The sequence below is a fragment of the Acomys minous genome (assembly GCF_964271855.1).
Source record: "Acomys minous genome assembly, chromosome: 2".
Classification (NCBI taxonomy): Eukaryota; Metazoa; Chordata; class Mammalia; order Rodentia; family Muridae; genus Acomys; species Acomys minous.
Window position 1 is genome coordinate 26,155,100 of NC_140484.1, and position 24,870 is coordinate 26,179,969.

Sequence of the window (24,870 nt, forward strand, 5' to 3'; positions counted from 1 at the left end):
CCGGTTCCCCTGGCTGTAACGATAATACAGCTCTGGGATCGTTGCCTGGTAAGCCAATGCCTTTGCTTCATCAGCCAGTCTCTCCACAGGTGTGTTGCTGTCGCAGACTGCTGGGAAAGCAGTCCCCGGTGTGGAAAGAGAGGGCTTGACACCAGCTTGGACTTCCAGGGACCTTTCTTTCCAGGAAGAAATTTAACATTAGAAACGCCTCCAGAAGATCCACCATTGCAGTGAGGAGTGGAAGCAAATCTGGGAAGGACCGGGATGGGAATCCTATATTCTGAGGTATGTCATATTTCTGAACACAGGAATCCAAAGAGGCTAAAAATTGTTCATGTTTTTCACATATAATTGTCTATCCCTGTTCTTACGGCTTATTTTCAATTCTATTTAATGTTCCTTCTGAGTATTAAGTCAGGAAAGGTCCTGTGTGCTAGGATATTTAGTATGTTTTTAATATTTTATCACGTTAGATTGAAATACTAAACCTTTAGATAGGCCTGAGTTGAGTGACTTGGGATATATATTTTCTGACAACCTAATTGCTGAGATGAAACTAACCTTGAAAAATGGAATTGCAGCTGTATGTTGGTTAAACGCTGAAGGGCAAGAAGAAATTGTATGTAACCAGATTTTCTAAAAAGCCAAAAGTGGGCAGGCTTTCCTATGAAACCCATGAATAGAGTAATACCTTTAAGCTGGTTATGTGGAAGGAAGTTCTCCTCTGGTAATTATTAATACAGGAGATGTGACGGGCAGCACAGCTCTGATATTTCACTATTTCCTTTTCCCAGCTGATAGACAGGACATTTTCCTACATTGAAAGTAACTTACTACACTCAAGTGCATTTTTAATGTTTCAAAGGATGCTGTTTGAACAAGAGTATCAGTAAATTATTATTATTATTATTATTATTATTATTATTATTATTATTATTATTATTATTATTTATGCCTTCTTTGACACAAGGAACTTGATAATCTGCATTCCATTCTTTAAACTTAAGGGAACCTTGTTGATTTTGATCTTCTAGCAGGAAAGGGAGTTGTTTGGCACCTACTTCAAACGTGTGTGTGTGTGTGTGTGTGTGTGTGTGTGTGAGAGAGCAGGAGCTTGTGAGTGTGTGTTCTTTCACTAAATGCATCGTTGGCTTACTTCGCCATTCTGGGAATATTTTGCTCAGTGATTTCGATCTCATGAAGAACTCACATGGAAATGAAAACAGCAACATATCTAATGCACTAGCAGTTCACTCTGGTACATTTTCTCAATGTCGGGGAGAGAAACTTGTTTGTAGTGAAGTGCCTGGCATTCATGTAGGGTCCAGAAAGCTAGCTTTGATGAGAATTCCAGGTGTGACCTGTTCACCACCATTCTGAGAGTCACAACTTGTGTTCAAAGCGGGTGCTTCTCAGACTTTTATGTGCATGGAGATAACTCCAATCTTGTTCAAATGCAGGGTAAGATCATGCATTTGAGCTTTCGAATTCCGTGAATATGTCGATGTTCCCTTATGCATTACTGTGGGTAGCTGCGGTATCTACCCGAGACAAGAGCAGTGCAATTGCATGTCTGTTTGGAGTTGACTTGTCAAGCAGCTGAGTCAAGGCAAGTACAGGCCCAGGTCAGGCATGTTTAACTACTTCCAAGTAGAGGCAAGAATAGCTCCCAAGTGACATAAATGTTTAACTTTTCAGCTTTCTCAAGGACAAAATAAGTTGGAGTTTCCTTCCTACTTTTCTGTTACAATTTTTTTTAAAAGAAAGACATTTAGTTCAATGCAAAGGACACAGGGCTGGGACATAAAATATGTTAACATGAAATTTGCTATGAAATCTTAAGTATGTCCATACACACACACACCACTGAAGGGTCTCATAGGTAATTCTTCAAAGCTCAATATTGGTATTAATCACAAAGAGTATGTGGAATGTGGTTGAAACACATCCTGTTGCTGTACTGTAAGGGGAGGCAGGTTCTAGGTCCTTCTGTGTCGATTTCCTCAGTAGTGTGTTTCAGGGCTAGAAATCTGAAGTGTGTGAATCCCTGAGAAAATTTTCATCAATGAGGAAATAAGACACTTTTGGCAGATGATTTCTGAACTTGTAGAATCTCCCTTTGGTGTCAGGGGAGAAATCTCCATTTGATAGAAGGTCCAGGGATGTAAATTGGCTGGATGGCCCACAGGTAGTGTGAATTTAAGAGCATCATACTCTGGCATTGTTTACTTTTGTTGTGATGCTTCTGCTCATGTTCCAGGGTGCCTCAACCCTTCTCTGTGCCAACATCTCCTAGAGAGCTTTGAGACAGCCTCAGTGCTTTCAGTGGATTCGCAAACATTCTGATCTAGTGGATCCATAGTGGGACCCAAGCAGTGGTTTAAAATGCCACTTAACCGTGGTTCCTAACTGCTGAGTTAAAACACTGACCTGCTTCTCACACGTTGGATTGATTTCTAAACCTCAAGCTCTTTTCCTAACCCTCACGTTCCAGCCAGGTCAGGAGGACCTGTGTGATGTCAGGAAGAGGTTTCTGTCATGTGCGAGGTGCTCACTTGTACAGAAGTCTAATGCAGGGAAAGCAGAAGTCTCCTTAAGGAGACCCAACCATCTCTATCGGAAAAAGGCCTTGGAGCTACTTGTGCTTCTGGAAACTTCTTGTGTCATAGGAACACAAAAGAGATTGCCAGGGAATGATTCTGAGGAATAAGCAGCCCAGTCCAAAAGGATAACAGGACAAGGAGGAGGAAACTTGAAGGTAGAGGGGACAGAGGGCCCCATCAAAGACAGGAGTTCACGACCCAATACCCCACTCTCCTGGAAGCAGGGGAAACACCTGCTTCCTATAAGTGTAAATCAAAATGTAAAGCAAGATGATAATGACAGGAGGTGGGCTGGGAAATGACCCTTTAGATGCCGTGGTCAAGGGTCCTTCTTGTGGCTGACCCATGCTGCTGAAACTACCGTACAGCCTCACACATCCCAAGAGGGGCAAGGGCCTGAAAAGAGGCCTGAAAACAGGTATGGACTATTTGAGAACAGCTTCTACATTTTTATTTTTATTGACTTGTTTATTTTTATATCTAGCTTTTATGATGTGGGTTTTGAAGATGCAATTCAAGTCTTCACTTGAAGGCATCTGAGCTCATCTCTCCAGTCCCATCTCAGAAGCCATTTTAATAGAAAAAACAAAAACAAAAACAAAACAAAACCTTATGGCTATCAAATTGAAAAGAATGTATAAATCTTCACAAACACAATGTTATGAGCATCTAAAGTGGCATAGAGGGGACAGATTACATGTTTAGGTACTTTCAGTTATGCACACGTACCAAAGTCAGGAGGCTCAGCAGCTGCCTGTCAGAAGGAATGCTTTTAGTTCTTTGGAAACACATGACACCCGGGGGAATGTTGCATGGCATTACACTGAAGGGACAGGCTGTCGTCACTGAGTGAGAAACGGGACCTAAGCTTGCATGGAGTCCCAGAGACATGCCATTGGTTTCTGTAATTTGACCCTTCTCAATGCCTGTTAGTTTAAGTTCTTGAAGAGTTTTCCTCCCCTATCTAAGGATTGGTCAATTTCAAGAAAGAAGATGGTGGCTGGGCTCACAGCAGTTGTGTAACAAGTCCTTATCCTGGCCTTGAACTTGTTGAGTCACAGCACGGGGGATGGGGGGGGGGGTGGGGGTGGGGGGTGGGGGTGGGGTGGGGGGTGGGGGGGTGGGGTGGGGGGTGGGCGGGTGGGGAGTGGGGCTGGTGGGAAACAGAAGCCCACAGGGCCCTGTTTTTAGGCTGTTAGGCTTTTGTCTCAGGCCAGCAAAAATGAGGAAGCTTAAACTTGGCTGCTACGGTTTCCTAGCATGTGCACCTTGTTCCGTCCACTCTTCCTGCCAGCTTTGTGTAAATTTGCTCTTGTCCCCTCTGCTGGTCCCTCCCTCCTCTTGCTGATTTATGTGTGAGCCATGGTGAACCACCACATTCCCAGCTGACAGACAGGTTTCCCAACTTTTACTCTGGGCCCCTTCACTCCACCCTTCTCCGACCATAGATTTGCTGAAGAAACGCTCGCACTGGCTCAGCCAGCTGTCGTTTACCACTGTGGTTCCACACCTGATGATTAAAGCCATTTCATGTTTTCATTCAGCTGGAACAGACAAGAGTCACTAGGAAGGCACCAGTTCCTCCACCCATGTTTCAGGAATGTCTTCTCCCCTTGACTCCACCCTATCTCCTGTATCATTAACCCATGTCTACGTAAACATTAATGATATTCCTCTGCCTAGCTATGTCTACCAACCTATATACTCATGACACATAACTACTTAGAATAAAGTGTGGTGACTAAAGTTCTCTTCTAGCAAAAACACTTCCGCACATCTGTGGTTCTCCCTACTGAGTTTGTCTGTCTTTTCTCTATCGCTTTGGTTTTAGAGCCAGAATTTTCCTTCTGGGTCAGGAGACTAAATCATTTTTGCCCTGTCCTGTTATTCTGCACTCTCTTTCAGCAAGCACCTCCTCTTTCATAACCCTTCCTGCTCATCCTAATTGGATCCTATGCTTCAATAATTAGAAAAGTAGCTAGCACTAATTGAGGGTTTCGGATGACTCAGCTCCAAACGAACTGCTTCATCCACAAGGTCAGGTCTAGTTCTTTCTACAGCATCATGCAGCAGGAATGGTTAGTGGCTGGACGGGGAGACTCAGCACAAGTGCCTCAAGGGTTTGGGTAAATTGTCCAAATAACACCTCTGCAAGGGGGGAGAGTGAAGGTTCGGACACAGGAAAGTCACATCTGGAGCTTGTACTTCTAATCACACGAAAGCACCATTTCCCCCCAACATGTGCAGACTTCTGGCTCGACCCTGTGCGCTACACACTCACTAGCTTTTACTGCCTGTTTCCCGGCTAAGCGTACTCTTTCTCTCTCTCTCCCTGGTTCTAGCTGCTCAAAGACAGTATACTGACATCCTGGTATGCTGCCTCTTGCCCTGTCCTATGAAAACTCATAATTTCATGGTGCTTATAACATCGAAATCTTTCTAAAACTTTCTTTTTTGCTTGAAACTTTCCCATTTTGCTGTTAGGTTGTCTTTTTTCTGGTTTCTATTACTTTTTTGCTTTTTGGGTATATGGGTGGGTGGCTTGACAGGGTCTCCTTGTGTAGCTAAGCTGACCTCAGATTTATGACGTTTATTTAGTATGTGATCTTGTCTGGCTTCCACTCTGTTTCTCCTGCATCTGAGTGCTGGGATTACTGGCAGCTGTCTCCATACCCAGCATTTACTTTTTTTAAACTGCAGATATTGCTAATTCTAGGCCAGTTTTGAGAAAGCATTTGGTTATATAGCCAAGCACTAGCAGGTGGGTGGTAGGAGAAGACTGATCAGAATTATGTGCATGTAAACTACAGGTTAGCCTTGGCAGCAAGCCTTGCAGCTCACGATGGAAGTAACTAGAGGCAGAACGTGTGACAGTTGTGTTCCTTAGTTTGGATCATGTCTCTATGGCTCATGAGCTGTGTGACTTTGGATAAGGAGACAAATGTCTCCTACTTTTACCTGCGTAGAGTGAGCATAAAAAACATTACTTACCTTACAGGGCAGTTTAGGCTTTAGCAATAGCGGACGCACTCAGTAGGTGGTGGCACACTTTAGAATTCATTCATTGATTTATTTACTCACCAAGGATGTGTTGAATAGCTACAAAGAGTCACACACTGTGCTAGATGCCTGGATGCAAGGAGAAAGTGTAGACAGCAATAATTGCCCTCGAATAGCTAGCAGGCGAATTGGGAAGATGACTGCTCATAACACGGAGAGGTTGTTTTTAGGTAATGTGAGAATTACAGATCAGGAAATCATAATGTATTGGCTCACCGTTTGCAAAGAAGAAGAAGAAAGTCTAAGACTGAAGGTCAGGATCTGGTGAGGGCTCAGTTGTTCTATGGCGGAAAGGCAAAGAGAGGGCGGGAGAGAACAGGCCAGAAGCAGACTTACCCTTGTAGTATAGGAACCCACTTCCCAAAGGATAAGCACATTCGTAAAGTAGCAGTACTGATCCACAAGAGTCATGCCCCGGTGATCCCAAACATCCGTCAATTGTGTCCACCACTCACCATTAACATACCAGGCATCCTATTTCTAATGTATGAACAGCGTAGGATACATTTAAACCATAGCAAAGAGGATTTATTAACTTGGATCAAAAGTGTAGCCAAGGGAGCGGAGGAAGAAGTAGTCAGACCGAGGAGATGTGTGAGGATGGAGGAGCACCTGTGTCTCCTTAAGCGCAGTATCCTTAGCCAGTTGGTCACGCGAGGAGGGTTTTCATCAGGGTTGCCATGCACAGCTGGTGTGTGAGGAGGAAGAGCTGGAGGCTGGCCGGGTGAGACAGAGAGGCAGAATACAGTCCCAGGGAGAGGATGATGAAGAGATGAACTGGGATATGAGTCCTGAGGGCGACGGAGAGTTGGCGCTGGGCATGCCGGGAATTTTAGAGCTTTAGCGTTAGTTTTCTAGGTGTGACTAAGCCTCTATGTTCCAGGAACTTCAAAAACCCAGAGCAGCTTTTCTTTCTGCCCAAATGATTTTCTGGGTGTGACTGAGCCTCTGGGTTCCAGGAACTTAAAAAACCCAGAAATGCCTTTCTTTCGGCCGAAATGGATACCTTCCTTTTATTATCTACTTTCTACTTTACCAGCACTTCTTTATTTTAATTTTTTAATCCAACATAATAAACTGCGCATTTAAGAAGTACAATGGAATAATTTGACCCATTTGTGTGCTATGTATAGTGTCCAAATCAGGGTGTCTATTCCATCTCTTTAAATACGTATCCTTTCTTTGTGTTGGGGACCTCTGAACCCCTCTTTTTTATTTATTTATAAAATGTGTAGCAAACTGTTTAAAACTGTAGCCACCCTTCCATGCTGTAGAATACTAGCAGGTCTGACCGACCACTACCATCTCTGGTGGAATTCTCTTTGCTTCCTGTGTGCTTTTCTGACACTGAGCTGCCCCCTACTGGAAACAGTGCAAAACAGCAGGGCATCATTTCAGTTGCTAGCTCGGTTCACGCCTGAGACTGCTTACCTTTAGGTTCCAATCAGTGAGTGTGAAGGCTGTTATCCTGATACACTACCTTGTGCTGTGTAAGCTCATTAAGGAGCTGGCTCTGGAAGTGGGGTTGCCCCTCCCACGTCTCAGACACAAGCGAGTTTGTCTTTAAGTGTTTTCCAAGACCCCTTGTCCAGGGACAGTTTTGGCCCAGCAGAGGGAATCGGGGAGAAGAGCGAGGCCTCCCAGAGCTGGCTGTCACATCCCCACAACACTTAATTCCAAAAAGGCCACACCTCCCAATCCTTCCAAACAGTTCACGAACTGGGGACTAACCACGCAAATATATGAACTTTTGGGGGCCTTTCTCATTCAAACCATCACAATGAGGCACATACTACTTGTTTATTTACTTATATATCTATGTATTTGTTTATGTGTATATATTCATATATTTGTGTATTCTATATTTATGCTAGGAAATGAACCCAGGGCCTTGCATACATTCAGCAACAGCTCTAGCACTGAGCTGCCTCTGGCCCCTAGCACTTTACTTTTCAAAAAGAGAAACTCTGTGTTCAGGCTCCTGGAAGCCTAAGAGAGACTAAAGGTAAGATCAGGCCACATTTAAGTAATATTCTATGTGCATCCTGAGAAAGTCCCTAGCGACTCTCAAGATAACTATCTGCCTCCTGGTCTTCCTCTTGTTAGTTTTACTCAATAAAAGTTGTAAAGTCTCCAAGAAGAGGGACTTTTATTTTGACAGCAGGAAGCAGGCAGGCAACATGGATGTTAAAAGTAGACTAGGTGTGATATAATGGGGGAGCTGTGAGGACTATGGGGAATTGGGGACAACTGCCACTAATGACCAGTTGTCTGATGTCCTGTTGGGAATATGGTCCAGCATTATGGAATCTATAATAATTTATAGAGAAGTCAGGAAGTAAACTGCTATAAAAATGATTTAAAAATTTAACAAGAGAATATATGAATGGAGTATCAGTCAGGTCAGTACCCCAAGGCCAGGTTCTTAACACAAAGGAGACTAATTTGCCCCAGAGGGACAGAGGACAGGGAATAAGAGACGAATACAGGAGACAGAGGATAAGGGAGAAGAAGGAACGAGGGAGGGGAAGAGGGGTGTTTTCAGAGGACTTCCTCTGGACAAAGAGGAGACAGAAGTGGCACATAAGCAAATGACAGCTTATAAAAGTAAAGGGGGAAACCCCATGTTGGGATGAGGTCTTTACTTTTAATTGGACATGTTAATTAGGTGAGCCAAAGCAGGCTTTTGATTGCTGGACTTCAGTAGTTTAATAGCTGGACCTTGGTAGTCAGCCTCAGGAGGAGAAGTGGCCAAATAAAGGACTAGATCTTGGGGGCTAGCTTTAGGAATGTAATCTAATAGGTTTCAGCAAGGCAGAGGGAATCGGGAAGAGAGCCATGCACACTACACAGGAGCTGCCCAGAGTCCACCCAATATACCTTTAAGGTTACCTGCTCCCAGGCTCTTCACAGTCGACCCAGGTCTCCAGAAGCACAGAACCAATAGAATACATTCATAATGTTAGAAGGGATTTTTAATATATAGTTTATGTAATCAGAGGCTGAAAATTCCACAAGGCAACATGTAGGCTGGAGAGCTTGGAAGACCAGGAGGGCCAACCAAGTTCAAGGAATTTGACACCAGCAAACAAAAGTAAAAGGGATGAACCAATGATACAGCCCTAGATGAGACCAGGGCGTAGAAGTCCCCTGGAGAAACACTTGTAATCTTGACTTTTAAATTGGCTTGTCTGTGCCCGCGCCGTGAGCGTCTGTGCTTCAGTGTAGGTGCTGAGGCCAGTGGACAACTTGCAGAAGTTGGTCCTCTATGTCTTCCATGGAGGTTCCTAGGTCAGAACTCAGATCATCAGCTTTGGTGGCATGTGCCTTAACAGGCTGCAGAGAGAGTCACGTAGGTTTTCTGCTATCCTGAACTCTTTCCTTCCCTAATGCATAATTCTACTCTAGCCAGGTTCTCTTTTTCTGGTAATCTCTTCTTGATTTGCAATCGCACTGTAAATTTTCCTTAGTGAATGAGATTCATAGTATTTCACCCATTTACTTACTCATAGCCTTCTGTCTATTTCGCGTGGCAAGCAATTTTGGAAAATGTAAGCAGATCTTCATGTATGTGTGGTAGACTAAGAGTAATGTTTCCTTCTTGGTGGTTCATGTCTGTATTTTTTTTCTTTTCTTTTCTTTTTTCTCTTTTTTTCTTTTTGCCAATAGCTTACATATTTTATTGTTATTTGATGACCTGTAAAAACAGACATATTTTCAGCCCCTTAGTTAGTCTTACGATGGCATGCCTAATAAGTCAGACATCACCATTACATCACAATTTCATCTTTTCTCATTTACACTAGTTCATCTTCATTGAGGAGGCAATGTTTACCTTCTTATGGCTGCTATTTCTCTTTAACAGAGATCAGTTGCAGAATACAATCCGTATAGTTTCTCTTCCAAGTCATCAGTCAGCTAAAAATATAAAGACAGTTGTTTTAAAAACTACCTAAGGCACTAGCAGAGAACTGCGAATTCTCTAGATAACCATTGACTTAGTCACGCAGCTGCGCTACAACTTAGGTAGGTGAGCACTAACTCAGCAAAAACAAAAACAAAACAAAACAAAAAATGATGCCTCCTGTCACCAAGGTTACTAAGCTATCACCTTCTTTTTCTTGCGTATCCATCCATGCAGCAGACTTTCCTCCTTTTAAGAAGGTAATAAGAACTTATCAGCCTCTTACCATGTCTAGTAGAATTTAAAGAGAAACAAAGACTTCACAAGCAAAATTATTATCTCCGGTTGGCAGTGCATGCTGACAGCCTAATGACATGAGCTCTGTCCCTAGAATCCACTCTAGCAAGGTGTCTTGTAACCTCTACAAGCATGCTATGTTGCGCGCACACACTGATACACACACATACACACACACACACACACACACACACACACACACACACACACACACACACGTCTGTGTGTGTCATGCTTGTATTTCAAGGACTGTTCTGCTCTTCTTCACTCAGCCTATCTGTCAGGCAGCCTACCAGAACGACTTGGGGCAAGTGTGGCGATGGGCCAAGGAAGACAACCACAACGTGAATGTTCAAGACAGCTTCAATGGAGACACTCCCCTCATCTGCGCCTGCCGGCGAGGGCACCTGCGAATCGTCTCCTTTCTTTTAAGGAGAAATGCTGATGTCAACCTCAAAAACTTGGTGAGTTTGCTGTAGGATGATGGTCTAATGCAAGTGGCATTGTTTCTCCACTGTGGGATTTCCATAGGCTTAACTTGGAAAGTTCTGGAATATGTCTTTAGGCAAAACTTTCATCCACATAAATACATCTACAACTTGAATAATGTAAAAAAAAAAAAAGAATGTGAAATTATAATGAGCAATGTGATTTCCTCTTATATTATCTGATGTTTGTCAAAAGAAGAACAAATAAAATAAGTTAAACAAAGAAACAAGCCAAAGCAAGCAAACAAACAGAACCAGGGGGCCTGTGACAGGATTAATGGGAGAGGAGAGGCAGAGAATGTAAGGAGGTGTGGGGAATACACCCCAAGCAGAAAGGGTAACTGTGAAGATCCTCCCCAAATTGATGGAGTTGGGGCTTTTTCTTCTCATGGTTTCTCACATCAACGATTTTTTTTTTCCTGCTTTGCCTTACACAACCCAAGAGCATTTTGCTAGACTAAGACCAAAGATAAAGCATTTCAACCAGCAGGGGTGTTTTGTGATGACATCGTTGTGCCTCTGAACAAGAGGACGGTCCACTCTGTTGGCGGTACGCAGCTTCTCCTTTTTCTGTTCTGCTTCCTCCAAGCCATCTTTTCTCTCTCTTCATCATTACAGAAATAATGGGGGGAAGGAACCACTATGCTGGCCATTACTTAGCTCTTTACCTCTTGTTTTAATAGAGGTTTCAGGTTTTTGTGATTTGTTTTTGCACTGGCACATGCTCATGTACTTGACGCTGGGTTACATGAGAGCATTTTTCACCCAAGTCTGTTGTGTTCTTTGAGCACATTCCCTCTTATCTCCTCCTCGTCCCCTTGTATGCCTTCTCCTGTCTCTCCTCTCCTATTAGTCTTGTTTGTTCCCCAAGGAAGTTCTGCTTCTGCTTCCACCTCAAATATTTGTACATGGTGGCATGTATTTTTTATTTAAAAAAAAATGACCCACAAACGAAAGAAAATGCGATAGTTTTCTGCGACTGACTTTGTTCATGTCACCCTACTATCTCCAGTTGCATCCGTTTTCCTGGGAATGATGTGACTTCACTTTCCTTCATGGCTAAAAGACTCCATCGTGCACGTGCACCAGATTTGGTCCATTTATTCCTCCAGTTATGGGTGTATCATTTGGTTTTATAACTTAGCTGTGGTGATGTGTGCTACCATAAACATGGTTGTACAAGAATCATATCTGTGATATAGCTTGGAGTTCTTTTTAAAAAATTTTTTAATCAATTTATTCAGATTACATCTCAATTTTTATCCCCTTGCTTGTCTCCTCCCGTTCCTCCTTCCTTCCCTCTTTCACCCTATTCCCATCCCCTAGGTCTCCTCCCCCACCATATGGTCACAGCCTATCAAGTCTCATCTTGGTAGCCATCCTATTCTTTCTGTGAGTGCTACCTAACTTGGAGTTCTTAGGTAAATGCCCAGTAGTGGTGTAGCTGGATCATGTGGTAGATTTGGTTGTAGTGTTTTGAGGGACTTCTATACTGACTTCCCACATGGGCTGAACTAGATGCATTCCCACAAGCACTGTGTTCGGGTTCCCTTTTGCCCACATTCTTGCCTATATTGGTTGGTACTTATGCGTGGTTTTAGTGACTGCTGTTCTGTTAGGGGTAGATAGAACATTAATAGAATTCCAATGTGCATTTGTCTTATGGCTAGTGACATTGATCATTTTTGTTGTTGTTGTTGAATATAACTCATTTTAAAGAACAATCTGTCTTTTCATTTGTCCCTTTATCGATTGAGTAGTTTGATTTCTTTTCATTTACGTGTTTTAGTTCTTTGTGAATTCTAGATATCAATTTTCTGTGAGTTGGAGAGTAAGAAAAAAAAATACTGAATCTCAATTTGTAGGCTGCATCTTCACTTATCAACTATGTCTTCTGCCATGCAGAAGCCTTTTTATTTCAGGAGTTAAAATTAGTCGTCGTCTTCTTCTTCTTCTTCTTCTTCTTCTTCTTCTTCTTCTTCTTCTTCTTCTTCTTCTTCTTCTTCTTGTTCTTCTTGTTCTTCTTGTTCTTGTTCTTGTTCTTGTTCTTGTTCTTCTTCTTCTTGTTCTTCTTCTTCTTCTTCTTCTTCTTATTATTATTATTATTATTACCATATCATTATTATTAGTGTGTGTGTGTGCACAATGTGTGTGTGTGTGTGTGTGTGTGTGTGTGTGTGTGTGTAGGGATATGTGTGCCAGGGATCATGTGTGGAGATTGGAAGACAACTTTGTGGAGTCATTTCTCTCTTTATGTGGGATTTCATGTACTTCAACCTCATTAAAGTCTATTACTGTGGAATTAGAATCTTTTGAAAGATGTGTTTCCTTGGTTCTCCATGTTTCTTGTGTTTTTGAGTTGAGACTTTCGTACTCTGAGTTGGGTTGCTGGGTAGATTTAAAAAAACATCCTTATCCTTTTTGCTGGAAGTGTTTGCAGTGTTCAAGAGGGAAGAACAGTGTCGTGGGGTTGAGTTGCCATCTTTCTATGCTAGACTATGCATCTAGCTCAGTAGTAGTCCCTATGTTTCAGGCAGCAGAGTCAGTCCTAAGTACTAGTCTGTGAGTAAGATCTTGTGTACAAACAAGAGCCACTACAGTAGGCTCATGAATAAAATACACCCATAGTCTAACAACAGATAACCTCTTGGGTGATAATAGTTTTAGCAAGTAAAACTGACAGTACTGTGTGCACCAAGATGCTTCTTCATGTGGGAATAGATGAGAAGGAAAATAAAGCAGAGTAGCACTAGTGGTTAGCATTAGGGTGATAGGGAAAACGCAGGGAAGGGAGAAGTACAGTGACTGGAAGGGGTGGGATCATAGATGCAGGGGGTGGGTGGATGAAGAAGTGGTGGATAATGACAGAGCAAGAGGAAAGCAGATGCCATCAGATAACTTAGAATAATATCATCTCTCAGAAGGCTGAGGCAGGGAGGCCCCACAAGCCCACACTGTGTTCTACGGAAGGACAAATTGGAAGGAAGATACAAGAGCAAAGAAAAGCATTGATTTTAAAAAGGACAGAAAAAAGATGAGGGGAGGAGGAGAAAGAGGAGGAGGAGGAGGAGGAGGAGGAGGAGGAGGAGAGATCAAGAGGGAATGAGAGCAGAATGGGACAGGTCTATTTAGCCGGCCTAAATTGACACTGGACACGGAAGTAAAAAAGGAATGAAAGTGAAAGAGGACTGGATGAGGGCGAGGGCTCTGAGTGTGCTAACTGCCTGCTTGTGGATCCACCCCGGACTTTAATACTTTTATTTGGGCTCTAGGATCCAGTCACACCCCTGAAGTGTGACCTTTGCCCGGGCTGGTGCCCTCAGTGGGAGGCCCTTCACAGGTGCCATAGTGAGAGTTGTTCCACTCCGTTCTAATTCTACCATGCTGAATGCTGCAGCATTTTGATGCTTTTTCTTTCTAGCAGGCTTAGAGAGGTTCAGGTGCTGCTGGCCAGGTATCAGAGCATAGTCCTGTGACACTTGCGTTTCTCTGGAGTACAGTTTCTGAAGAGTCTGTGGCTGCAGAGCTGACAAGTACACAAGAGTCTTTCTCCAATGGCTTCTTGTTCCTGAGTGCTTAGCAAAGATGGTTCTTCTAGGCCCCCTCCTCCCTGTATTGCGATGTATCCAACTTTGTCTCTTTCCTCTCCCTTTCCCTCTGTTCTTTATAATGTCTAAAACTAAAAGTACGGTATAGATTTTCTGAACCTCTCTGTCTTACACCATGGCTCTAGTCCAGCGGTGGTCTGTTTTAATGGCCTCTCGTTGATATTCAAGACTTGTGCCAATCTCTGTAGGGGTGGACTCTGGACTCCCTCCCATTCTGCTTGTAAACTCTCTATTTTGCTTTTTCTATTGAAGTGAGAGGTTTTTAGCCTTCATTCACCTATTTTGATAGCTGTTATCCAGCATTCCCTAGAGCATCCCTTATAGGTTCTAGTGAGACACTCTTGCATGTTATCCACTGTCTTCCAGGGTTCATATACTGACGTTTCCTGTTGTATTGTTTGGTCTCCAGAAGATTCTATATATAGTGTGCTTGGTGAAGCTAAGAATGTTACTGTGAAACCTGCGGGAGACAAAGAAGTTGGCAAGCCAGAGACACACAGACGCATAAGGGATGTGCTTAAGGAGGCACTAGCCACTGTCCTGGAGGCTACAGAACCAAGGGAGAACAGCATGAGTGTGTCTTTCTAAACATTTCGGTGGTGCCCTTTCTGACTTTCTAATACCTACTGAGTAAATATCCAAAACACTTTTATAATAATTACAAAAGTGCTTCCTAGCCAAGCACATTCAATGAGAAAAACAGTTAGTAGGGACCCACGTGTCCCTTTCAAGTCAGTTAAAGACCAGAAAACTATAGGCAGCAATGTCTTATTTAAAGTTTAATCAGAGGCTGGAGGATCCCACAGAAGTCCAAAATTCAGTTCCTCACACCCACATGGTGGCTCAGCCGTCCATTTAACTCCAGTTCCAGGGGATCTGGCACCCTCTTCTGGCAACCTCAGGCATCAGACACGCATGCAGATCGTTTATACTACATGCAGACAAAACACGCGTACACACAGAATAAAAATAAATCTTTAAAAAAATCACTGCAAGATATTTTTGCCTGTACTTCCTGTCTTGCCTGTACCCCAGGACATCAGTATGAAAACCCAGGGCTTTGCACAACTAGACAAATGATCTGCCAGTGAGTGAGCCATGCTCACAATGTGGTTGAGTTTAAAACAAGTGGTGCTTGAGTTTCAGCTGACAGATAAGCAGCTCAGTAGGGTGAGAGGACCTTCCTGGAACACAGCTGAGTAGGTGTGCTGGGCTGTGGTGAGCAGCTTCGTGGGAAATTAGAGGCCTGGGGGTTTTAGAGGCATGCCATATGGGGCTGAGGAAGGGAGATAAGTGACAGGCCAGGAGCAGGCCTAGGCTTTGCTTTGCAGAGGCAACCTCAGTCATCCTGGTAGGACGTTCTAATGCAGTGAAGATCGCAGAGAGAGCCTTAGTGGTGCACTGCAGAATAAGAGTGGGTTCAACAGAAGCATTTTGCGCTTGCACTTTTGGGCTTTTCATATATTTTTAATGGTGCTTCGACGCCTAATTTTATTTTTCACAGATACCGTACTAGTTATACATTAATAATTTGAGAGAGTATCCTATATTTTAAAAATATATTGAAGGATCATTTGATTTGCGCTTGCACTTTTGGGCTTTTCATATATTTTTAATGGTGCTTCGACGCCTAATTTTATTTTTCACAGATACCGTACTAGTTATACATTAATAATTTGAGAGAGTATCCTATATTTTAAAAATATATTGAAGGATCATTTGATAAGTACTGGACAAAAGCCTTAAATTATCAAAAATCCCTGCTGTTAAGTCTGAAATATATATTAGAACATTGCCTCGGTGGGAAGCAAGCTGAAATAAAACTAAACACAGCATGCCATATTTTTTTTTTGTCTTCTAATTGTCTAAGATTAAAAGGAAAAGTAAAATTTTGCCCGGAGAGGAAGCTGGGAGCATCATCTCACTGCAGCATACCTCGGTAGCTTCGTGTGAGACACATTCATATTTTTTATGTCAGGTAGTCACCTTATAGAAATTTATCCAAAGAACAAGTTTAGAACCGTTGGCAAGGCTTTGTGAACAAGGGTACGTATGGAATATATTTGGAGAATTTAAAGTTTAACAGCTTGAAAGGTCCAATGGGTCGATGTGACTAAAGAAGTTAGAAAAATTCAATTCAATGAAGCCAAACAGCCATTACAAACCCATTTGTAAGCATATTCATGGTGTGGGATACATATATATATATATATATATATATATATATATATATACATACATACATACATACATACATACATACATACACATATATATTCTAGATATGCATGTGTAAGCTGATGAAAGCGACATATAGTTTAAAGTACTTAATAGTCTAAATATTTCAATTCTACATATGTTTATTTAATAAGACAAAGGTGATAGAGCATCATGTCAATAGTGAACTCTGGGCTGCGCGATAACGAGGATATTAAAGTCTATCATTCAATTCTTGACTATATTCTGACACCGTTACAGAAAAGACAGGTGCCCGGAGAACAGTGCTTCCCTGCAGTGCTCTCTTGTTCTCCTTTTCTTCTAACTTGGCTGGGATACCAGATAACCCTGCAGCCTGTAAGCCTCATACTTATTTGTGCCTGTTTCTGGCCTCCTTCAAACATAAGGACCCGAAGTTGCACATGCCCCACCACTCCTTAAGGCGTATGTCTCTCACCCAACGAATACTGACATGTTTAAGGAATTAGAAATTGTTTGCAGTCTTCTAGCACTGCCTGTGTGCTACAAAAACGTGGGAGAGTTGCCAAGTAGTTAAAACTTTCCATAGCAAACCACAAAATGGATAAATATCCATCACTAATGGAAAGAGCTACATATATCTATATGCCTTTTCATATTAACTTTATTCCTATGTTTATATCTCATTATATATATATTTTAAATCTCAAAACTAAAATGAGCCCGAGGAGCCATCCTGTGATGGTTTGTATGGAAACAAACCCCAGGGTTCCCAATTTGGTTTCCTATAGGGTACCAAATTCAACATTCTGGTAAACAAAACCCTGAATTAATTAAATATGCAGTATATAGTTTTGAACATGAACTATAGTCCTACATTTAAAAACTCTATCTACATGTTTGCTTAAGAGACTTAAAGGTATGGGGCATAACATCAATAATGAACTCTGTGCTGTGTGATAGTGGGCACCTTAGAAATAGAAAAAAAAATGCATGAACAAAGTATTTTGGCATGGTAATCTGAAAAAATACGGAATTTGAACTAAAGAATCCTTCTCAATTACAGAAGGAGAGAACCTGCTTGCACTATGCTGTGAAGAAGAGATTCACCTTCTTTGATTATCTACTCATTATCCTTTTAATGCCTGTCTTGCTTATCGGATATTTCCTCATGGTGAGTGCTATTGTTAGGGCAAAGGCCAGGTGGGCAGAAGGACCATGGAATGGCTCATCACATTTCTCCAGACACTGTGATGCAGAGAAACACCAATAAAACAAGGTCTTTCTTGACTTACAGTGGGGCCCTATCTCAACAAACCTCTCATAGATGAAAATGTTTTGGGTAGAAATGCATTTACTTTACCCAGCCTATCAAGTGGCATGGATTAGGACCGCTGTACATTCTAGAACAAAGACAGGGTGGTGACCATCTGATCCCACCAGGAGCTGTAGTTCACCTCCATGGCCTGGAAGGCTCTTACAGCCTCAAAATCAGCAGTTGAGGTTTGGTTTTAAGCCATCTCTCCCGAAGTTTCTTAATTTTAAGGAACAGAGCCCCTAGTGGTGGGTTGGAGGAAAAGTCCCAAATCCCCTGAGCCTGGAAGATGACAAACATAGAAGCTATTTGGGGAAGTTCTAACCAAGTCTCTGAGTCAGAATCACATTTGCCCAGGTCTTTGGTAGGATAATTTTCTGGAATCAATAAGTAGGTACGTAGTGCAGGAATCATAATAAACAGAATACCAAACTTGGTTATTTTGTACGTTTTTTTTTTTCTTCAAATAGGGTGATCATTCTGCACTGACTTGTTCAACTTTTTCCCATCTGAGTTCCATAGTGACCAGTTCTACCCTTGAGAGTTGACTAAAACAATGTATCATTTACCCAAATTAACTGGCTATGCTACTTCTCTCATGTAGCTAGCAGGCAACAGACATTAGTTATTCCTATTAAAACAAGTTCCAGTATAAATTTCATCAGTTACAAATACTGTTTTCTGCTCAGGTATTTAGAGGATATAGAATTTTAAAAACCTCAGTTAAGAAATCTTCAATTCACTCCTGAGCACATCATTAGTTTACAACTTCCAAGGCTTTGTGAAAATAATTGTGTATTTCTCTTTTATTATTTGAACATTTGTAATTTCTGGACATGAAGAATCTGTCATTCAAGTATATTTTAGAGATTTTGAAGAAAAGTATCACAAGATGATTACTACGGACTTATTCTGAATTTATGTCACACAGCTATTCTTTCAAACACAGCTCAGAAGCTGAGGCCTATGTAACATACTGACTGTAATTAGTAGCCCAGCTACGTATGTCTGCAGGCCTATGCCGTTAGTGGCACCTGGAATTGTACATTTGTGCTGTATAAGGAGTAAATAGCATGAGACAGATTACAGGGTAAAGGATTAGGAAGGACTAAGTCACTTCAGAGAAGGATGAGGGCAGAACGAATTTAGAAAGTGACACAGGAGGACAGCACAGTGGGGAGACACCCAAGTGGAGTTTCAGAGGTTGAACGGAAAAAATGCCAGGCTGTGCTTATGCAATCAGTGAGGGCTTCATCTCTTCAGGGGACCAGCGATTCGAGAAAGGTTCCTACTACCACGTGGCCCGAATTGTAACAGGCTAGAAAGAGAGAAAGCACGTTTTCGAGGAGCCTCAGCCCATCCCTTCACACTTCTAGTCCTTTCCCAATGTTTATCATGATCCCCTGATGTCCAGGCCAGGTATTAGGAGAAACAACACGAGCAGTCCGCGCCCTCATCAGAGTGAGAGCATGAGTCATTATCAAATAGCGTGGACTCATGGGAAATCACCATGAAGCTGGGAACACAGAGGATATGGGCATCACAGAAGCCTAGAAGAAAAGGATCTCACCTGGCCAGGTAGATCAGGGAAAGTACGAGAAGATGAGAATAGGTTGGGAACATCGTAAACATAGTTGCTAAGTAAAGAAGTAAGAAAGCTTCTGGTTGAAGAAATATCTTATGTGGTGATTCTCTACAGAGAGGGAACTTGGCAGGAAATGAAGGCTTAACAAACATCCATTGTGTCTAGAGTAGGGAAGTCAGAGGTGAAGCATGGGAAAGGCTGGGGCCGTAAGCTCCCCCAGGGTAGCGGGAACGTATGAAATGTTTGAGGCAGGAAGGGAAAGACAGGAACTAGAATTCATTCACAGAAGGATGAGGTAGAAATGGGGATAGGCCTGTGAATACATTCTGATCAAATTCCTGGGTGCTGCAGCTAAGTATTCATGAAACACAGCTTGAGCATTGTGGCTTTAACTGATACTGTGCTCTGTGTGTGTGTGTATGTGTGTGTGTTAAGAAGAAACATAGGATTAACATGAAGCCAGTTGGCTGGAGCATCCCCAAGCAAGATGTACAAAATGTTTGTGAAACACTTTCTTGTATTCCCTCTTTATAACAGGTATCAAAGACAAAGCAGAATGAGAGTCTCGTGCGGATGCTTCTTGATGCTGGTGTCGAAGTTAACGCTACTGACTGCGTATGTTTGTTCTTCTCAAATAATATTCAAATGATATACCTAGATAGCATACCTGTTAACAAAGATGCATGCTTAGTTTCTTTAGATGTTTACATATACTTTTGATTTCTTTTTTTTTCTTATTGTCATCAGGTAATTTTGGAGTTATTGATATTCTTCTGTTAAACTCATGAGCATAAAGTATTTGTTGATTATAGGAAGAATTTAAGAGAATTGGTATTTGACTGTAGTGATAAATTAAGTGATAAAATTGCACATTTTAGTGTAGAATAGAAAAATGATTAAGGGGGAGATATCAATGACTTAGTTTCATATACATAGTGCGGAAGAGAAGAAAATGTTCATGGTACAAGAAGTACAGTTGTCTGTAAACGGCTTGCACGTTGGCTTTGGGTAGTTGTCCACTATAAAAGGTGAGTGGCCACCAGTGAAGTGAGTGCTGAGGTCTGTGGCCAGCCTGGCTGATGACCTACAGGGTTGGCCCTCTCTGTTCCAGTACGGCTACACTGCTCTGCATTATGCATGCCAGATGAAAAACCAGACTCTCATCCCTCTGCTTCTGGAAGCCCGTGCAGACCCCATGATAAGGAACAAGGTAAGAGCCTGGGCTCATGATCCTCACGGTAGCGAGTTTTCCTCAATGGACCTTATTTTGAAGTTAATTTGCTGCCTCTCACGTGAATCATAGCAAAAATTAATTGCTCTAGTTAAAGAAGGAGTAGCTCACTACTTTTGAGTTTTAAAAATATATTTTTTTTAATATTTGGGATTAAATACAGCATATTTAGTACTCCAGGTAAGTGCTCTACGACTGAGCTATACGTCTCTAACCTCTATTTACTTTTTAAATTCTGAGACAGAGTTTCTCTTACTCAGTTGCCCGGGTATGCCTCACAATTCCTTTCCAGTCTTTTTGTTTGTTTGTTTGTTTTAGTTTCCTAGAACAGAAGGCATTTTAAAGACTCCACAAAGTCCAAGAGTCAACAATCTGTCTAAACTCTTGACTCGTCCTCACTGACATTGGTCTTTCCTGGAAGTAAATGATTTCTTTCTTCTGCAGCATGGTGAAAGTTCACTGGATATCGCACAGAGACTGAAATTTTCCCAGATTGTATTAATGCTAAAGAAAGCCTCATAGTCCTGTGACTTCTCATGTGGTGACACAGACACAGCTGAAGGACCGGATGTTGTCCCTATTATGGACTACTGCTTTACGGGCACTCAAGCTGGATGCATCCACTTTCTGACTTGTGCTGGACTTCTAATGGCTTTTACAGTGGAGGTCACCAGGGCCACGGTCACTCCAAAGGACCTATCGCACACGTTGGAATCTTGATTCCTGTCAAAACTGAGTTTTAAACGTTTCTAATTCAGTCTTTTAAAAACAAATCAGAGTGACTTGAGGTCACATTCTCTCATCCTAGCTGGGTCACCTTTCTAAAGACTCTGTGCTACCTCCTGTCTTGGGAGACCAACGATTTGTCTCAGGCCCTGGACATACTGAGCCAAAGAATCAAGGCATGCACATTTGTACAGCATGGCATGTATGTGTGGGGAATTCCAGATTGCAGAGTAAATATTCCTTTGATGGAAACTCTTCCATAAAAACATATCTCCGTTGTCAGTGGTGAGTTTGTCTAAACCATAGACATTGGCACAGGCTCCACAGAAGAACTGGCATTTGCAATTGTTTCCCAGGAGCGCTTGATGACCTGCATACCAGCATACATTTCACCAGCAGTTTATAAGAAGTGTCTTTTCAGTTTATATGTTACGTAAGTACCAAACGTAACTGCTCAGCAAAGTGCCCTGCCATGTTGGCGCCTTGCAGGCGGTGGATCAGCGGGTTGTTTTCTGTGTGCTTAGGTCCCATCCTGTGTACTGGCCTTTGCAAAACAGGGGTCCCAAGGGATGCACTGCTCCTCCCGTAGGAACGAGTCCGCTTCTATGCCATCCTTGGACTGTTTTGAGCTGGTCAGGGCATCTGCTGGGTTTCCCAGGCTGCTGCAGCCTTGTCCAGACCTCTGATCCGAATTCCTGCGGAGGATTCCAACTGGGGCTGCTTGGACCTGCTCTTTGCACTTTGGCGCTAGGGGTTAGCTGTTGGTTGGTCGCACGATGGGAGCCTTGGTCCTTGGGGCTTCGTTACTCTTTTCGATCTGTGCCTTCAGTCATGCTCCTTGATGGAGGGCAACAAGTGATACCACTTATTCTGCCTTTGGCTTGGGGACTCGTTTCTTAGCTCCCTTGGACCAAGTTTCCTGCATGGCCCACAGAGCTAAGTTCCTGCTATGCTGCCTCTGAAGGTCAAAGGTGGACGCTTTTGCTTCCTTTTGGACAAAGCTGGACACTTCCCCAACACTCAACTCTGATAACACTGTGAGTGCCTACTGGAGCCTGTGAAAAGTGGCTTACCCCTCGTGGATGATGCAAACCACCAAAGCAATGAAGCGGTGCCCAGGATTCACCAACAACCAAATCTCCCAAAGGGCCTTATGCATGCCTACTTCAAACACCATTCTGTCCTCTCTCTTGTCTATTTGGTTTAATATCAAGAACTCCATACTGCTATGAAGAAAAATAATGTATTATTTTGGTACCAAAATGTTGAGAAAAAGAAGAGGGACCTATTCTAACATTTCCCTCCTGGAGGGAAAACTGAGGTCCGCATATATCAACAGGGCTGTATGCAGGCAAGAGGATCAAAGGCACTTGGGCATGAAAAAAAAAAATAACCGTTTAAATTCCTGAAGGGGCTGACACTGTAGTTCAGTAGGAGAATACATGCTCATTATGCATAAAGCCCCAGGTGCACTCCCCAACACGAAAAATAAAGAATCTTCTTGTGACACAAATTAGTTACTATTTATTTATTTATTTATTTAACTTTTTTTGTGGCATTGGGAATTCAACTTAGGGCCTCACTCACACTAAGTGTGTATTCTACCACTGAACTATACCCTCAGCTCCAGTTTTATTGACAAATTTTAAAACATTATAACCTTTTTGGATAAAAGTCTATGTCTTTATAGAAACAGAGAAGCATTTGGATTATATTTCCAAGTAAGAGGTTATGAATACCAAACATTCTGTACTATTATTGTTATTATTACTGTTATTATTATTATTATTATTATTACTATTTTGTGAATGACACTGGAATGGAAAAATCTACCTCATGAGTGAACTTTGAAAATCTAGATGATTCAGGCATAGCTGTGGACATGGTCAAAGCCACACTATACATCACAGCGAACACAGTTAAAAACAAACATTTACTATCAGTGAATACAAAAAACATTCAATAAAAATTAAATCAGGACATGCTTATGGAGCTATGGACAGGCCCCTTGGGTACACATAGGGTCCTAAAATCTCTAAGTGTCACTAAGGAACTTACCTACGGTTTGTCGACATTGGACTAACTTACCATGTACTCCAAAGAGGAAAAATGTACTTCACAGCCTAATGAATATTGAACAAACATCTGTATGGCATATTCTCAACTGGGTAGCTCCAACAGGTACAGTAGAGCTTTGATTTATCTTCAGAGTAGACTGCCAAAATATTCATAATTTATAAATGTCATCTTTAAAACTGTGTAAAAATTAGTTTTCTAAGAACATAAATCTAGATCTATGAATGAGTTGGGAGGTTATCTAAGAATGATTCTGCTTTGATTCAAGGATAAAATATTCAGCAATTTTCTTTCATTCTGATCACAGCATTATAAATTTTTCTTTGTAGCTTTCATTTTGACCAGCTGATCTCCTAACAGATGAAAACCTCAGTACTGACACATAATTAATTTGTTAGAAAACTTATAAATATCATACAAAACAATCTTCTTTGAGATTCAGCTCTAAAACTTGACCCTATTTTAAGGTTGTTTAGCTTAGATCCCACTTATACAATAATTTCATTTTTCTGTTGTCCAACACAGCTTGGCTTCCTGAAGCCATATCTTGCCTTTATGGCAATAAGTTGGCAACACTTACTTCATTTTATCCATGTCAACAATCCAAAGATTTGCAACTTTGATCTATTCCCTCAGTTCTTCCTTTTAATGATCCAAAAAAAAAATGACTTACAGAAACAAAATATATTTTGGAAAGGTTGAATGCTATAATAATAAATGTCTAGATACTGTCTGTTGGTAAGAAACTACATTGCAAGATGGCAGAAGACACAAAGCATAGAAAACCTGTGCTCTCCAACTCAATTTAATCAACTGAAAAAGTGTAAGTATCAGCTTTAGTGAGGAAACCCTAAGCCTTCTTTGGACCAGCAGGTCTTCCGGCATCAGTGTATTTCCGCTCTTCTGTCTAACTGATATAGTATGTTTCCAAGTCTGGATATCCCTTTGAGAATCCTCCTCCCATGGCCCTGTCCACACTGCATGAAATTGTTCCAAGACTTGCAAACAGCTGGAGCATCACAATTTGACCTTGCAGGTTCCCTGAGAAAGGCTGGGCTCCTGCTTCATCAGATGTATGATTTCATTGTATACACGGTGAGGGGCATCCAGCCCCACGATGAAGTCCACATGAGCCCATTCAGGAATGTTCTTATGGTAGATGAGGTTGGTCACTTCAGAAAGCAGTGTTTTCACATCATCTGGGTTTGAAAGCCAGTCTTGACCTCCAGTCCACATTGCTGTGGGGACCATCATATCACGAACGTTGTACCTTATAGGAGTTGGCTAGAGGAAAAGAATAGTTTGAATGCCACATAACATTTTTACATCCAGATTTACAACTTTTATCAAGAAAGCACCATATACACATCTTGAAAGGTGTGGATGAGTTAGAGTCATGTAGAACTCTGGAAAGAGTTTCTATTCCAGGTCCAATTTTAAGGAAAACTTAACAGGATTCAACTTTACTTTCTTCGCTATGAAATGGAGACAATAGCTCTAAAACCTTACTAGATTGGGTTAGAAGGCATACAAATGTTTGTGTGTGTGTGTGTGTGTGTGTGTGTGTGTGTGTGTGTGTGTGTGTATGTGTATGTGTGTGTGTGTGTGTGTGTACATGTGCCTTTATGTTTAAATGTTGACAGGGGTTTAACTTGTGCATGCTGAACACATGTTCTACCACTAAGCTGTTACTACAGTCCCTATAATGTTCTTGTTAGTTATAGTTCATGGGTCAAGAATTGGAGAAACTTCATAGAAAAGACAAGGGAACCCTATTACAA

General features: G+C 41.8%; 2 protein-coding genes across 3 annotated transcripts in view; one reads left to right on the forward strand and one right to left on the reverse strand.

Annotated features, from left to right (window-relative positions):
- ANKRD22 (ankyrin repeat domain 22) lies at positions 1-20,853 on the forward strand. 2 transcript variants are annotated; one of them, XM_084772257.1, is made up of 6 exons: positions 1-285; positions 10,137-10,328; positions 17,223-17,330; positions 19,594-19,671; positions 20,168-20,266; positions 20,614-20,750. In XM_084772257.1, the coding sequence occupies exons 1-6, from the start codon at positions 265-267 to the stop codon at positions 20,665-20,667; spliced, it is 552 nt and encodes a 183-aa protein (XP_084628383.1). In that variant the 5' UTR covers positions 1-264; the 3' UTR covers positions 20,668-20,750. The 2 variants fall into 2 exon arrangements, with proteins under 2 accessions (XP_084628383.1, XP_084628382.1); XM_084772256.1 differs by having other exon boundaries at positions 3-285; positions 20,732-20,853.
- LOC311592700 (uncharacterized protein) overlaps positions 20,579-24,870 on the reverse strand; it is a 56,793-nt gene continuing 52,501 nt past the window's right edge. The window contains 1 exon segment of the mRNA XM_084773420.1: positions 20,579-24,373. Within this exon segment, the coding sequence (XP_084629546.1) occupies positions 24,107-24,373 (267 nt within the window). The 3' untranslated portion in view covers positions 20,579-24,106.

Coding starts and splice junctions, on each gene's coding strand:
- ANKRD22 (XM_084772256.1), top strand. CDS start 265: ATGGGAATCCTATATTCTGAG. Junction 17,331..19,593: donor TTATCGGATATTTCCTCATG/GTGAGTGCTATT, acceptor TCTTTATAACAG/GTATCAAAGACAAAGCAGAA. Junction 20,267..20,731: donor ACCCCATGATAAGGAACAAG/GTAAGAGCCTGG, acceptor TTTCTTCTGCAG/CATGGTGAAAGTTCACTGGA.